General features: G+C 40.9%; 1 protein-coding gene across 9 annotated transcripts in view; it reads left to right on the plus strand.

Annotated features, from left to right (window-relative positions):
- The window catches only part of HECTD4 (HECT domain E3 ubiquitin protein ligase 4), a 190,892-nt gene that overhangs the window by 117,764 nt on the left and 56,893 nt on the right, over positions 1–16,235 (plus strand). For all 9 annotated transcript variants that reach the window (XM_033837017.2, XM_033837009.2, XM_033837014.2 and 6 more), the window contains 10 exons: positions 301–503; positions 1,207–1,342; positions 2,150–2,332; positions 2,799–2,963; positions 3,360–3,529; positions 4,439–4,554; positions 12,724–12,827; positions 13,982–14,143; positions 14,263–14,411; positions 14,704–14,783. In XM_033837017.2, the coding sequence (XP_033692908.1) occupies positions 301–503; positions 1,207–1,342; positions 2,150–2,332; positions 2,799–2,963; positions 3,360–3,529; positions 4,439–4,554; positions 12,724–12,827; positions 13,982–14,143; positions 14,263–14,411; positions 14,704–14,783 (1,468 nt within the window). The remainder of the gene's footprint in view (positions 1–300; positions 504–1,206; positions 1,343–2,149; positions 2,333–2,798; positions 2,964–3,359; positions 3,530–4,438; positions 4,555–12,723; positions 12,828–13,981; positions 14,144–14,262; positions 14,412–14,703; positions 14,784–16,235) is intronic.

Raw genomic sequence — 16,235 nt, forward strand, 5'->3', positions numbered from 1 at the left:
AGGTTCATATCAATGATCACAATTCATGATGTTTTGATAACTGATAAAAAAGAAATCAAAACTGCGTAGCGTGGCCTATGATTATGTATGTCAGAATCTGCATGGAAAAAATTCTAGAGGACTAACAGTGATCTCTGACTGGATGAGGACAAAGGATGTTTGTGGAGATTTAACTTTCTACATATAATATTTTAATATATGAATTTATAAAAATGAGCCTGGATTAGGGGAAACAGATTTTTTAAAGTATAGTGCTGAGAAGAGCAAAAAGAATATGAATGTCTTCAATCTGATCCCCAGGGTGGCTGCTGTGAGGTGATTACAGAAGAGGCGGCAGCTGCTCTGCGAAAAGCAACCAAGTGGGCACAGTCAGGCCTCATCGTCAGCGTTGGGCCACCCGTGGAATCGCTCAACCCAGAGACTGTGAGTGGACTGTCCACAGGGGACAAGAAGAAAACCGCCCAAACTTCCATTTGCCGAGAGAGGAACTCTGAACTTGCCAGGTAAAACCTTTCACAGGGTGGAAGCTGTCTGCACTCTTCTCAGACTTACTTTGTAAAGGATTTGTTTTGAGGGTTTTAATTTTATATCCTCCCCTTGACCTGCTGGAAATGAGGACTGAGGGCTTAAAATACCCATCCGTTGTAGTAGTTGTTCTCAAAGTCAAGTCAGAAAGTGATGACCATCCAGGTGGATCCGAGGTTGTGAGGGACAAATAGGGAGGCCCTCCGAGCTGAGTGGACATCTGTGGCTGGAGGATTGTTTTTTTTTTGAGAAAGGCCACCACCAGGAACACCAGCTATAGTTTTTTTGAGTAGCGGAAATAGTAAACTGTCCTTGCTGCCTTTACTTCATCCAAACGATACTTGTCACCATCCCAACTGTACACAGAAGCTTCTTTCTAGTTGGAGGAAAGATAAATGTGTGTTGCCCCTGGGAAGTTTGTGTGAGGTTCTGTGCTTGCCAGCCAGAGGCAGATGTAGTGTAGGTCCTTTCCTTGATCACAATGGTTTATACAGTTAAAGGTTTGAGGTCCATTGTTTCCAAGGCTTCTTCAGTTACCAGAAAGAATGGGAGTCACTGAAACGCACTTTTTCCAGTGTTTATAACTAGAAAATGTTTGCATCTGGTGCCAAGCCTGAAGCCACTCATCTGCCTTATTCACCATCACCGGGCACTGACACTTTTCCCTGTTGACACTTGCAGGACCGACCCTGTCCGACCTTTCATCAGTGGGCATGTGGCAAACAGCATGGCCGCAGAAGTGATCGCCTTGCTTCACAGCTTGCTGATGGCGCCTGAGTCAAATGCTGCTCAGATATGGACCACGACAGCAGAGAAGGCTAGTACGCTGTTGCTGCTTAAAACAGGAAGCAAGACAGAAGTTAATGTTCTGTTCTAGCAAAGGACATTCTAACAAAGAGAGAGTTCCCAAACTGGCCAGATATACTTGTTAACTGTATTTCCCCTGAAATTTGCTTTGATTCAGTAGCTTCAACTCTGTTAACCCACATCCCCTTTCACTGCCAGTTCTGATTTCACGGAAGGCAGGCTAGTGTTCTCAGGAAAAGAATGGCACTCCTTGTTTCTCCTTCTTGCTTGTATTCGATTGGTACTAACATGAGGAAATCATGCGGCCTTGCTTTATTGGATTTGTTAAGTGTACTTACTAAGTCCCAAGGAGGCCTCTGTGTGGTTTACACTCCCTGAGTGCTCTGTCAGTAATTCATCTTTACAAACAATAGTTCAGTTTCCTGAAAACTAGGGTTTGGTAATCAATTTCCCTTTTCCCAGTCATTCGTGATATGAACACCTTATAACGTGTCCTAAAGGTACTTGGGTGTTGGGATGTAGGTAGTATGCTGTTATGGTTTTCCTGCAAATAAATTTTTGCTTTAGTTTAGGGGTTTTATTAACAGTGTTTGATTCTCCCATATTTTGAGGTTGTGTATTTCCAGTTCTGTCCAATCATGTAAGGCAGATGTGCCAAGAATGTCAGTGGTCATACCTGATAATTATTTCACCCCTCTCATATCCAGAGTTCCTTTAGCACATGGGACCCAGGCACTGTTGTAGACACTGCATCATGCTTAGTATCAAAACAACCAGAGCTTTATCTCCCACTGCATGGGCTGCTTCTTACACTTAGGTTCTGTCTCGTGCGCTGATGTACATTCCACAATTGGGGAAATATGCAGAAAGCATTCTGGAAAATGGCAGCAGTAGTGGCAGAAAACTCGCCAAACTTCAGAGAATCGCCCGCCAGGCTGTCGCTGCACTGTGTGCACTTGGAGGCTTCAAAGAGACAATCAAGATAGGGTCTGAGGTTCAGGTAACCAGCCACCATTTTCCCAAGTCATCGCTTTCCCCTGTATATAAGTCCATTGATTAATTGCTCATTTGTAAGACAAGTATCATCCACCCAGTTGGGCAAAAATCCTTGTTCCTTTAAGCTAAGAAACTCGTGGCTTCTAATCCACACTATGCTGCCGATTAGTCAGATATTAGTACAATACCGTGTAATGTTAACTACAATACTTGTGTCCTGTGGTGGTGGTAATATTGGCAGTATTTTAGAATTGAAAGTGTGAATTTGTATCATATTGTGATCACCTCGATGTAAGGTTTTAGGACCTATTATTTTAACTCATGTTCAGGGCTTGGTATCTGCGTTATAAGAAACTATTACTGTAATGCCGGTAATGACAGCTGTAAGTTTCCTCTTCCCACTTGTCACATCAGATAATTGCTCACACCATCAGAGCTGGTAGGTAGTGCTAATCCCTCTGTGTCTCTAGGTTTTAGGTAGAGGAATATCAGGAAGCGTCGGAGTAGTGGCTTCTATCAATGAACAGGAAGGTATAGCTACAGTCAAATTCCCACCCATAGACTGTAGAAAGACGTCGCAAGCATCAGACACACTGACTATTCCATTGTCTAGACTTTGTGTTCCAAGATCAGAGGTAAGGTGATTTTTAAATGCATCTTAAAATGTTACTGCAGATGGTAACCGTACTGTAATGAGTAATATGCACATACACAGTACAGAAGCACAAATACTTGGTTTTCTTAAATTTTGCTTGTGACGTGTATTTACCTATTGGGCATAATCATTTAATAGTAACATTTGTGTGGAAATTTTTACCTGGATGACAAAATTCATTTCTTTGGTTTGGAATATTCCACAGTGTATTGTATGTTTAATTGTTTGGGTCTAGCTTGCAATTCTGTATGGTGATTTGATTCTTTTTAACTGAAATTTTGAGAATTAACTCCAGATGATAATAACACCCTCATTTCTTATAAACTAACTACTTGAATTTAACTTTTTGCCATGCCCCTCCCCCCACCGCCATCAGGCATTGCCTCTTCATAAACTGTCCATTACTGAGAAGGTAGTACAGGCAGTCCAGTCCATGTTGCTTCCTCAGGAGGGAAGTCTCTCTATTCATACCTCACTTCCTGCAACAGGAGATGGGTCAGCTCCTGTGATGGCAGTCGTTCGGCTCCTGGCTGAAATAAGAACAAGGTGAGCACCCTCCAAAGATCCCCTAATGTGCTGAGGTGGTGCAGGCACAGAGACAGGGGTCCTCCATGGGCCCCTCTGCACCAGGCTTAGTGGGTCCGCAGCGTGAACTTCATGCCAAACTGAGTAACAGAAACTATCCTCTTGTGCTATGTTTACTACAGTTTTTGTTGCATTCCCCTGTTTCTGCACTTTGAAATAAAGTTTAGCTGTTTCCCTAAGAAAGTAAATAAACAAAATATGATTGATATATAGAGCACATACATAAGGCTCCACTGATTTGCTTTGGTTAAAGAACTTTGTCCTGTCACAGGAATTCTTCTGCAGCTTTGCCTTTTTTAAAGTGGTTCGGACCACGTTAGTACCTATCTGGTCCATCTGCTTTCCAGACTGCTGAGGAGAAAATTAGGGAATGCTCGCAAGTACTGGAGTTGGAAAGAAAATACATTTGTTTACAATGAAACAACAGCAAGTTTCTTTTGACAATGAAACTTGTCAGAAAGTTCTAATATGTGTTTTGAGTTAGGTGAGAGAGATCAGCATACAGATTTCCCAAGCGTTTGGACCTCTCTTGTTCCCAGAACATTAATATTGCCCATGGAGCGCCGGTTAGGAAGAGCTGTTAAGAGATGGTGCTGATTTCTCACCTGGCACTTGGTGACTTCATTTAGGGAGGTGGCAGCCATTTTTCCCTTTTCCAATTGTCCACGCAGTGTCAGCAGTTACTATGCAGGGGAAAAGAGAAGTTATATACTTCCCAGCCAGTCCAGCTCATAAAAAAAGCAAGAGGAATGGGGAGTTTGAACCTTGTTTAAATTAGAGGATAAAATTGATTGAAATGTTTTTCACAGTTGACTTTTTAGAGAATGACCATTGATGACTTTGAAATATTGTAAATCTTTTAACATTAAGAGCATGCCTGGTCATGGCCCAGCTTTTAGAAGACAGCTTATTTTGTGAAGAATTCATACAGCAGTGTCCAGCAGCTGTTGAAGTTCTCAACCTAGTAGCCCAGGAATGCAGTGCTGGTAAGTACCTGTTACTTTCCTTTCTACCCTATTGTCTTAAGTTTTGTCAGCACATTTATAATTTGATAATGGAATGTTAACTGTTTTCATGTACACATCCAACAGCTGAACTCTAAACACAACACTTACCACAATTTACTTTCATTTCAGATCTAGAAATGTAAATAAAAACCTTCAGTATATGCCAACTAGGAAATCAGCATTTTTCAATTTAACTTTAGGACCACTATGTCAGAGTGTTTTCTTTTCCCCATTCATATTAATCAGTTGCCTTTATTTCTCAATTAGAATTATGTATGAGCTGTCCTTAGAGCTGCAGATACTTTCTGACTATTGTCATTGGCCACATTTGAATTCAGAATCAAGAATTTGCACTAACATCCATCTTTGTGTGTGTGTGTTTATGGAAAAGTTCAAACAAATACAAGAATAGAGAGACTTTTTTAGTATAATGAACCCTCACGTTTCCATCATCTAGTTTCAACAGTTATCAACTCATAGCCAATCCTGTTTCATCTACGCTGCACCCTCCTGGATTATTTTTAATCAGATTTTTAGATATTCCTTTATTTTATCCATAAATAATTTAGTATGTGTGTCAAAAATAAGGACTCTTAAAATAACTACAATGTCAGTATCACATCTAAAAAATTTACAGTAATTCTTTAATATTATTAAATATCTAGTCAGTGTTCAACTTCCTAATGTTCTCATAAAGTAATACTTGTTTTTACATTTGTTTATTTGAATCAGGATCCAAATAAAGTTCATCTATTATAATTCATTGCTGTCTTTTAAATCTCTTTTTTAAAAAATTCCCCTCAGTATCTTTTCTTCCCTTGCAACTTATTTGTTGAAGAGTTTCCCACAGTCTGGATTTTGCTGATTATATCCTGTGGTGTCATTTAATGTGTCCTTTGGTCCTCAAATTTCCTGTAAATTGATAGTTGGCCTGGGTGTTTTTTAAGTGAAAATTTACCCTTTATCCCCAAGGACATAGTAGGACTGTAAATGTAATTGTTCACAATTAGATTAGCATTTCTCCAATGCTCTATTACTAGCATTTTCATAAACTGTAAGGAAGAAGTGGATATCCTTCCCTTCCCTAATGGTTTTAGTTTTATCCTTTTTTTTTTTTTTTTTGGTCATTTCTGTTATCTATATTATTTACTGTCTCTCATGCTGTTTGCTTTTTTTCAGTAACTCTCTAATCTCTTTTCTGTCCTTAAATTTTTATCCTTTTTCATGTGGCAGTGATTTCTGTTGGTTTGTTTTCACTTTTTGTCTTCATTCTATATCTGTTTTACTTCTCAAATCTCCTTCCCTTAATAAGCATGGTTCTCTGGAGCCAACAACTGTTAAAAAAAACCTCAGAGAGGGACTTCCCTGGTGGCGCAGTGGTTAAGACACCATGCTCCAATGCAGGGGGCCTGGGTTCGATCCCTGGTCAGGGAACTAGATCCCACATGCATGCCACAACTAAGAGTTGTCCTGCCGCAACTAAAGAGCCAGTGAGCTCTGAGGAGCACATGTGCCACAACTAAGGAGGCTGCCTGCCACAACTAAGGCCTGGTGCAACCAAATAAATAAAATATTAAAAAAAAAACCTCAGAGAGACCCCAAGAAAAGGGAAAAAGAACAAAAGAAAAGGAGCTTGCTTTCTTGGGTGAACTTACTTATGCTAAATACTTGCTTATAATTTACTTTTGTACTTACGGTATGTAGTTCCCTGCCTCTGCTTTCAATATTCTTGGCTTAGATTGCATCCTAAGACTTATTTGACTGATTTTAGCAAGCATATAACTTGCTGAATGAATCACTTACTATTCTATAGGACTCTTTCTGGGTATCTTTTATATATTTTATGGAATAAAGGGGTCTTACTCTGTGAAATTAACTTTGGTACTTCATGTACAAGCCAGGAATCGTAATAATTTAGAGCAAATGGTTTTAATAATAACCCACTAACCCATTTTTTTCTGTGGAAAAGAACCCTGTGGTAAGAAGGAGTTGGAAAGAAACATGGGGGAAGTTCTTACTAATTTTTACAAAAGAGAAGACTATGAGCTTATACATTAGCGATTTATATTCTAAAATACTGTCCTATGTCAAGTGCAACAGTCCTTAATAACTCACTTATTAGATTATCAGAAAGAACTCTGAGGTTAAATGTAGATATCCAAGTTTGCTGATTCCTGAGTCATTTACCTGTATTTAAACAAAAACAAAAACAGGGCTTCACTGGTAGCGCAGTGGTTAAGAATCCGCCTGCCAAGGCAGGGGACATGAGTTCAAGCCCTGGTCCAGGAAGATCCCACATGCCGCGGAGCGACTAAGCCCGTGTGCCACAACTACTGAGCCTGCGCTCTAGAGCCCGTGAGCCACAACTACTGGGCCCGTGTGCCACAACTACTGAAGTCCATGCACCTAGAGCCCATGCTCCACAGCAAGAGAAGCCACCGCAATGAGAAGCCCGCACACCGCAACGAAGAGTAGCCCCCGCTCGCTGCAACTAGAGAAAGCTTGTGTGCAGCAACGAAGACCCAATGTAGCAAAAAAAAAAAAAAAAAAAAACCCATATCTGAATTACTTTTCAACACAGTAATGGATTCTTTTTTTTTTCTTTTTAATTAATTTATTTGTTTTTATTTTTGTCTGTGTTGGGTCTTCATTGCTGCATGTGGGCTTTCTCTAGCTGGGGTGAGCGGGGGCTACTCTTCATTGCGGTATGCGGGCTTCTCATTGTGGTGGCTTCTCTTGTTGTGGAGCATGGACTCCAGGCATGCGGGCTTCAGTAGTTGTGGCTCACCAGCTCTAGAGCACAGGCTCAGTAGCTGTGGCACATGGGCTTAGTTGCTCCACAGCATGCGGGATCTTCCTAGACCAGGGCTTGAACCCATGTCCCCTGCACTGGCAGACAGATTCTTAACCACTCCGCCACCAGGGAAGCCCTAGTAGTGGATTCTTATAGCCTGCTAGGGAGTCAGAGCCTGTGCTCAGAAGAAATGCTGTTTAATAAATTAGATCCAAAGTGGTGGGTAGAGGAGAAAGAGTTCTTCGATTATTTATTTATTTATTTATTTATTTAATTTTATTTTTTTGGCTGCGTTGGGTCTTTGTTGCTGCACACGGGCTTTCTCTAGTTGCCGCGAGCGGGGGCTACTCTTCATTGCAGTACACAGCCTTCTCATTGCAGTGGCTTCTCTTGTTGTGGAGCACAAGCTCTAGGCACGCAGGCTTCAGTAGTTGTGGCACACAGGCCCAGTAGTTGTGGCTCGCGGGTTCTAGAGCGCCGGCTCAGTAGTTGTGGTGCATGCGCTTAGTTGCTCCACAGCATGTGTGATCTTCCCAGACCAGGGCTCGAACTTGTGTCCCCTGCCTTGGCAGGTGGATTCTTAACCACTTCACCACCAGGAAAGTCCCTGATTTTTATTTTTTAATGTATCAAGATTTTTAAATTTCATATATGAAAGTGTCATAAAATGTATATGTGATAATATATTGATTCTCTAAAATGAAAAAATTTTCAATGAGTTTCTTTTATTATTTTACTTCATCTGGGATGAATTAAGCCACGGACTTGGCCACTGTAATGTTAACTCACTCATAGCTAAATTTTATAGCTTCTCTAACCCAAAGAAAAGAGTACCTAATTCCATTTGGTCTAGGAAGATAGCACTACAGAGCTTTTTCTCATAAAGAAATATACCTGGGGACTTCCCTGGTGGTCCAGTGTCTAAGACTCTGGGCTCCCAATGCAGGTCCGGGTTCGACCCCTGGTCAGGGAACTAGATCCCACATGCCGCAACTAAAGATCCCACAGCTGTAATGAAGATCCTGCACGCGGCAACGAAGATCCCGCATGCCGCAACTAAGACCCGACGCAGCCAAATAAATAAATAAATACTAAAAAAAAAACCGAAAAGAAAGAAAGAAAGAAATATTCCTGGGGAGTTAACTGGATCCCTTGGTTGAAACAGCATAGGAAATAGATTGTGAAACTGAAGAAGAGACATATAGAAACCGAAAAAGTTCTCAACTTCTTTTTTATACTCTTACAGATAGCAGAATCTCTCAGATTTCCTTTTCTCCCTCCTTCCTAAATGTACACATTCCCTGAGCCAGAGGTTCTCACACTTGGAAAGTTTGTAAGAATCTCTGGGAGGCACGTTTAAAATGCTTTCCAAGCTCCACCAAAAAGTTAGAAGTCAAGGGTGGGCCTGGGCAGTGTGATGCAAGTGGCCCTCACAGCTCACTTGAAGAAACTGCTCTAAGTTTTGCCTTGACCCACCTTCTTTGCTTTATCTGCCCTTCCTTGTGCTTTCATGGCTTCTGCTGTGGGCAGTCCTTCTCTTGAGGTGCAGGCCTGGTAGCTATTTTTCGTAGAAGGAACCCCCCGCAAGCCCCAGCCTCATGAATATACCACATTTAAAACCTAAGTCATCATTTACTCTGGAATCCACTCTCCTTTCCGAATTCCCTATTCTTGGTTATACTCGGGCTATTGTTGACCCTCAGACACTGAGTCCTTCCACATCCAATCAGTTGCCATATCTGATTCTTCCTTTGAAATGCTCCTGAAATTTATCTCTTTTCTGTTCATCTCCACTACCAGCTCTTTAAGTCGGGTACTTTTTATCTCATGTTTAGGCATATGCATTATTCTCCAAACTTTTCCTTCTCGCACTTTGTATTTTCCCATTGTCATCACAGTTACCTTCCTGAAGCCCTGATTTGAGTGGCTGCTTGTCAGGTGCATAGAGCTGTCACTGAGAGGCTGGCTTTCCTAAGTGCAGTTACTACTGTTAAGTTGTCATTTATAGATTGGAATGAATTTACAGCCGGGTCTGGCACTTACTTGTTACTATGGTGAAAGTACAATACAATCAGCCTTTTCTTTCTTGAATTTGTAGCTTAGGAGCTTTTTATTCTCATACTAGATGCTATAAAAATCTCCTCTTATGTTAAGCCTACTTCATGGCAGACATGCCTCAACTCTGCCAAACAGCCCCCACTCCCTTCCTTCTTCCTAAGAATTGCTTTTCCCTTATTATTTGGTCTGATTCCACCTATCTGCATTGAAGTATCTCCATGACACTTGTTACTGGTTGCTTATAAGGACACTGCTGCAGATGTTATTCACTGTATCCTCCAGCATTCTGTGTATCAGGTCTCTCAGAATAACTTTTAAGTCATTTTAACAAAAATAATTGGAAAATGTTTATTAAAAATAATTGGGCTCTTTATGAGTAGCCAGTTTTACATTTATGTAATGGACTCCACGAATCTATAACTAAATAGTTTCCCCCTCTTTGGTTTGTCTATTGGCAAGCACAGATCTAGACTTGTGTCCCTGACTCCCAGGTGTAAATAAAGAACACTAGACACGTACCTCATGGCCTGGCCTCACTCCTGGCTCCACTTTGACTATTTTATCTTTGATCACTCTCTAATCCATATCATTGGATTATATTAGGTGTCTTAAGTGTATGTAGGTACTAGGTATGTCAATAAATCTTTCTTGCTACTATCCTAAACATATTCTGTGGTTTACTTTTATTAGAGTACATCTTATTCTTCCTAAGACATCTTTTTAAGTTGAAATATAATTTGCATACCACACAATTTACCATTTTAAAGCGTACGATTCAGTGGGTTTTTACATTGGGCTGGCCAGAAAGTTCGTTCAGGTTTTTCGATAAGATGTTACAGAAAAACCTTATCGAGCTTTCTGGCCAACCCGATACATTCAGAGCTGTGCAGCCATCACCACTAATTCCAGAACGTTTATAACCACCCCCCGCGAAGAAAACCCTCTATATTCATTATCCCCACCCCCTTCCCATAGCCCCTGACAACCGTCAGTCTACTTCCCGTCTCTATGGATTTGCCTGTTCTGGGCATTTCATATAAATGGAATCATATAGTATGTGTGTGGCCTTTTGTGTCTGGTTTCTTTCACTTAGCATAATGTTTTCAAGGTTTGTCCATATTGTGGCAGGTATCAAGTAGTTCATTACTTTTCATGGCTGAATACCTTTCCATTGTATGGATAGACCATTTTGTTTATCCATTGATCAATTTATGAATACTTGTGTTGTTTCTAACTTTTGGCTATTATGAATAATGCTGCTATAAACATTCATATACAAGTTTTTGTGCATATGACTATGTTTTCAATTCTGTTACATATATATAGGAGTGGAATTGCTGGGTCTTACAGCAGTCCTATGTTTTAACTTGAGGAACTGCTTCCTTCTTTGAGGGACCATTTTCGAAAGTGGCTGTGCTTATTACATTCACACCAGCAACGTATGAGGGTCCCGGTTACTCCATACTCTAGCCAACACTGGTACTGTCTTTTTTATTATACCTAGCTTAGTAGGTGTGAAATGGTATCTCATTTGCCTTTTCCTAATGACCAATGACGTTGAGCATCTTTTCACATATGTATTGACCATTTGTATACCTTCTTTGGACAAATATCTATTCAGCTTTGCTGCCTGTTTTTAGTTAGGTTATTTGTCTTTTTATTGTTGAGTTATAACAGTTCTTTATATATTCTAGGTATACTTGTCCCTGATCAGATATGATTTATAAGTACTCCCTCCCATTCTGTGGGTTATCTTTTCACTTTCTCAAGTGTCTTTTGAAGCACAAAGATTTTTTTTTTTTTTTTTTTTTTGCGGTACACGGGCCTCTCACTGCTGTGGCCTCTCCCGTTGCGGAGCACAGGCTCCGGACGCACAGGCTCAGTGGCCATGGCTCACGGGCCCAGCCGCTCCGCGGCATGTGGGATCTTCCCAGACCGGGGCATGAACCCGTGTCCCCTGCATCGGCAGGCGGATTCTCAACCACTGCGCCACCAGGGAAGCCCTGAAGCACGAAGATTTTTCATTTTTATGAATCCAGTTTCTCAAATTTTCTTTCATTGCTTGTGCTTTGTGTATCCTATCTCAGAAACCATTGCCTAATCTGAAGTCATAAATATTTATACCAGTATTTTCTTCTAGGAGTTAGAGTTTTAGCTATAGGTTTTTTAGGTCTTTGATCCATTTTGAATTTTTGTGTGTCATGTGAGGTACTCCTGAGACATCTAACTCTTGACTATTCTAGAGTAGTGTCACAGTGCCAAGCCATCCAGAATTCCCTTCCTTCTCTGCTTATTGAAATTCTGACTTTTCTGAGATCTGATTATTAAGCCTTTCTAGCTCCTGGAATGAAGTCACACCTCTGTGCCTGTGTTTGTGTCTTATGTCACATAATAACACACTCTAGCCTTGCACTGTGTTCTTTATTGTATGTGTGTATGCATATACATGTCTTATCTCTCCCAGACCGGAGACTTCAGCTCATATTAACTTTGTATTTTCCAACATCTAGCACTGTGCCTTGCTCGTAGGAGATGTTCAGCAGGTTATAGACTTTTAGAAAATCAATTTAGATGATAAGAGTAATAGTTTTCGGGAACTTTCCTGGTGGCACAGTGGTTAAGAATCTGCCTACCAATGCAGGGGACATGGATTCGAGCCCTGGCCCAGGAAGATCCCACGTGCCGCGGAGCAACTAAGCCCGTGTGCCACAACTACTGAAGCGTGCGCGCCTAGAGCCCGTGCTCTGCAACAAGAGAAGCCACCGCAATGAGAAGCCCGTGCACCTCAACGAAGAGTAGCCCCCGCTCGCTGAAACTAGAGAAAGCCTGCACACAGCAACGAAGACCCAACGCAGCCAAAAATAAATTTAAAAAAAAAATAGTAGTTTTCATTTAGTAGATGATAATAAGAGCTTTCATTTATTGAGTGTTTGCCCTGTGCCAGGGACTTGGCTAAAGGCTCTACTTGTGTTATTTTAGCTCATCTTCACAGCCACCCTGTGAGGCACAGGTACTATTATTACCCCTATATTGGAAGTGAGATGGTAAATATCAAGTAATGGATCCAGATTCTGAATCCAGGCAGCCTACGCTAGAGCCTATGCACTTGACCCCATTGCTTTGCTGCTGCGCTACACATAGTAGACAAAGATGTCTCAGGGTATTTGCTCTTTTGTAAGAATTTGAATAATCTTCTTTTGTAAGCATTTTATTGCTCTGACCCTACTCCAAAAGAGTTGGAGCCCTCTCAGGAGTTGTAGGACTTATTTTCACATATTCAATGTCTCCCCTTCCAGGAGAGCGACTGGCAGTTGTGGAAGTGCAGTGTGAACGGCTGAGGATGCTCTACCGGGACTGTGCTCGGCCCCCGCCACCTCCACTGCAGGCTGACCGGAGACAGGTGAGCCCTCTGCAGTGTCCCACACCTGCTGCCTGTCTGCAGCACGCGCCTGAAGAATTACAGAATGCCCAGCAGCATGTTAATGGCACTGAGAATGGGTGTTTGCAAAGCCATTTGGAGGTGTATGCTCTGCAGTGACATGCTCTCATCCTTGAATGTCAAAGCACGTTGATTTGTCATTCTGAATATCGAAAGATGATAGCAGGGGAGCAGAACTCATTGATTTGTAAATAATTTCTGTGTTATCAATAACAGAAAAAGAAAACGTTTTTGAAATTAGATCTATAGTTCATCTCATAATAATAAGTATACATAGAGAGAAAGAGTGACTAAAAAGCCAAAGTGGCACAGAGAAAGTACTGTGTGATATCACTTATATGTGCAATCTAAAATATACAACAAACTAGTGAATAAAACAAAAGAAAAAGCAGACTTGGGGAAAAACAAGTTACACTGGGGAAAAAAAAAAGCAAAAGAGGCAAAAATGTTCAATATTGGCATTCTGTGAATGTTCTTAGCAGCATGATTCATAATAGCCGAAAAAGAGAAACAATGTAAATGTCCATCAACTGATGAATGAATGCGTAAAATGGGTATATTCATACAATGGAATATTTTTAAAATTAAATGAAGTGGTAATACATGCTACAATATGGATAAACCTTGAATTATGCTAAGTGAAAGAAGCCAGTCACAAAAGACCACATATTGTATGATTCCATTTCTTGTAATGTCCAGAGCAGGCAAATCCATAGAGACAGAAAACAGACAGATAAGTAGTTGCCAGGGACTGGGAAGGAGAGAGGATGGGAATTGACTTCTAATGGGTACCATTTCTTTTAAGGGGGACAGGAATGTTCTAAAATTAGATTGTGGTGATGGTTGCACAACTCCGTGAATATACTAAAAACCATTAAATTGTACACTTTAACTGGGTGAATTGTACGTTATGTGAATTTTATCACAAAAAAACCAGTACATCTAGGTAAGAGTATACAAAAGTTGCTGTATTCTTGCAGTTTTTCTGTAGCTTTGAAATTATTTCAAGATAAGAAAGTTAGAAATCTGTAAAAGAAGAAATGTCACTTGAAATCTCAACATCTCCATTTTGTGTTTGCAATTCTATTGAATGAGGGTGTCTTTCCCCAATGCAGCCCAAAGAGATTACGTGGAGCCCCTCACGAGTATTTCCACCTGTCCGAGCCTGCATGTTCTCATCGCACCTCACTTCCGTCACCTTCCTTGCTGACCCCAGCGCTGGGGGCGGTCTGCCCCGGGGCACATTTATCTATGCCACCTCACCACTGCCCATTCAGGTGAGAAATCACATGACATACTGTCTTCTGCCTCTTTCCTTCAAATGTGAGAGAAAGAGGAAGTTCAGGGGCCCACAGTGAGCCCTCTGATTGTCTGCACACTTCTTGTGTTTCTTCAGGCCCCATCTTTCTACTGGGAAATTGAAATTGTTTCCTATGGAGATAGTGATGATGACACTGGACCAATAGTTTCCTTTGGCTTTGCTACAGAAGCAGAGAAAAGAGATGGGGCTTGGACTAATCCAGTGGGCACTTGTCTTTTCCATAAGTAAGTGGCTACTAACACTATTATTAAAAAAAAAAAAAAAAAAAAAAGTAGTGGATGTGGGTGGGTTTTTTGTTTTTTTTTCATGTGGGTGTTTTAAAACTAAAGTAATATCATTTTAATCTCTACTCTAAAAAATGTAGAAAATACCAGCTGGAAATATACTCATATTTAGTGAATGAGAATAGCTCTTAGGATTTCTCTTCTGATTACTCTCATGCTACTGTTCACTACTTACCTTCCTCTGTGTTGACTGATTAGCCTTGTCTTTGACTTCTCTTTGTTTTTTTCACAGCAATGGCCGAGCCGTGCACTACAACGGCTCCAGTTTATTACAGTGGAAGAGCGTTCGCTTAGACGTGACTCTCTCTCCTGGTGAGTGCGGTGGGAGTTTTTTTTTTAACCCTGTGTATTTCTGTTGTTCCCAGGTCTGGGTCAAAATAGGTTAAAATTAATGAAACTTGGCAACTGAAAACGGACACTGTCTTCCAGTGAAAATGAAGTACTTGTCATTGTTGTCCCCTAGTTTACACAAAACCTCTCATTTTATGAGGCACTGTTATCATTAAAGCCTCCATCTGGTAACTTAGGAGTCACATTGACTTTCGTTCCTCCATCATCAGAAGAATCTGAGATTTTGCTTTTCTCCAAAATTTGGTCTTTTATCAGCTTTTCATTGATGAATAGCTTGAAAAAAAACCCTCTACCAGTCGCCTTGAGGCACTCAAGAAATTCATTATCAATAGGTAAAGATACATGCTGTAGACTTTGCTCTTGGTAGCCTAAACATCTGGTCCAGCTTCGTCACATCTTCTGCCCAGATGTTTCAGTCACGTAGTCAATTCAATAAAAAGAAAATCTTTCCCCTCTTCTTTTTAAGCCTCCATATAACTAACTTCATCTGGTAATAGTAGATGAATTGGGATCAGTCCTACCTGCTCCAGAAGTAGCAAAATATAGACACTGTCCTCTTGACATTAGAAGCAGCCAAACATGTTGGCTACTTATTTTCAGACAGTACATCTTAGCATCATCTCTGATAAAACTGAAATTATTAAGTATAATAGATGATCTTGGATGCTTGCGTAGGGGTTACTAAGTCACTGAACCCAATAGATAACTTCTTGTAGCAGTCTGGGGGGTAATTTTGCTTATCCTTGAGGGAGCTGTTTATTAAATTGCACTTTTCCAGTGAGCATGGTATTTTCAGCTATGGTCAAGTTATGCCTTGGAAATTACTTCCTGGCAAGTTGTTTCTCTCTTACTTTATGGAGAGAACTCTGTAATCTCAGGTGAGTACTTAAGTGCTTTAAGCACAAAGCTAGGGGTAGTAGAGACAGCAGGGGATCCATAGTGGGCGTTCTATTCGTTTGTTATAGTTGATTGTTATTTTGTTTGATCATACTTTAGTTTTTGAGAATATTTTGGACCAGACCTCAAGCAAACATACTACCCCTTTCTCAGAGAAATGTGTCTGTGTGGGAATAGGAATTAGGAACCCACTTATTACAACAGGATCCCAATCTCTGTACCAACACTTTCAGTGTCTGTTGACCAGCAGATACTCTTTGAGCATCTCCTACATGCTGGGCCTTCTTCTGGGCCCTTCGGGTGCCATAGTGAACAGTGACAAGTCCCCAGCCATTGGGAAGCCCAGCCTAGTGGTTTCAAAATCATATGAGACTCTGATCAAAAACAGAATCACAGAACTTCATGCGCTTATTGGAGAGTTTACAACAGGCTAATTTTAAAGCTACGTGTGCTAGCAGCTTGCCTGAGACAGCCTCTAATAGTGCTGATGTGGTGGATATGGTCCCCTTGGTTCTT

Source organism: Tursiops truncatus, chromosome 13 (genome assembly GCF_011762595.2).
Source record: "Tursiops truncatus isolate mTurTru1 chromosome 13, mTurTru1.mat.Y, whole genome shotgun sequence".
Lineage (NCBI taxonomy): Eukaryota > Metazoa > Chordata > Mammalia > Artiodactyla > Delphinidae > Tursiops > Tursiops truncatus.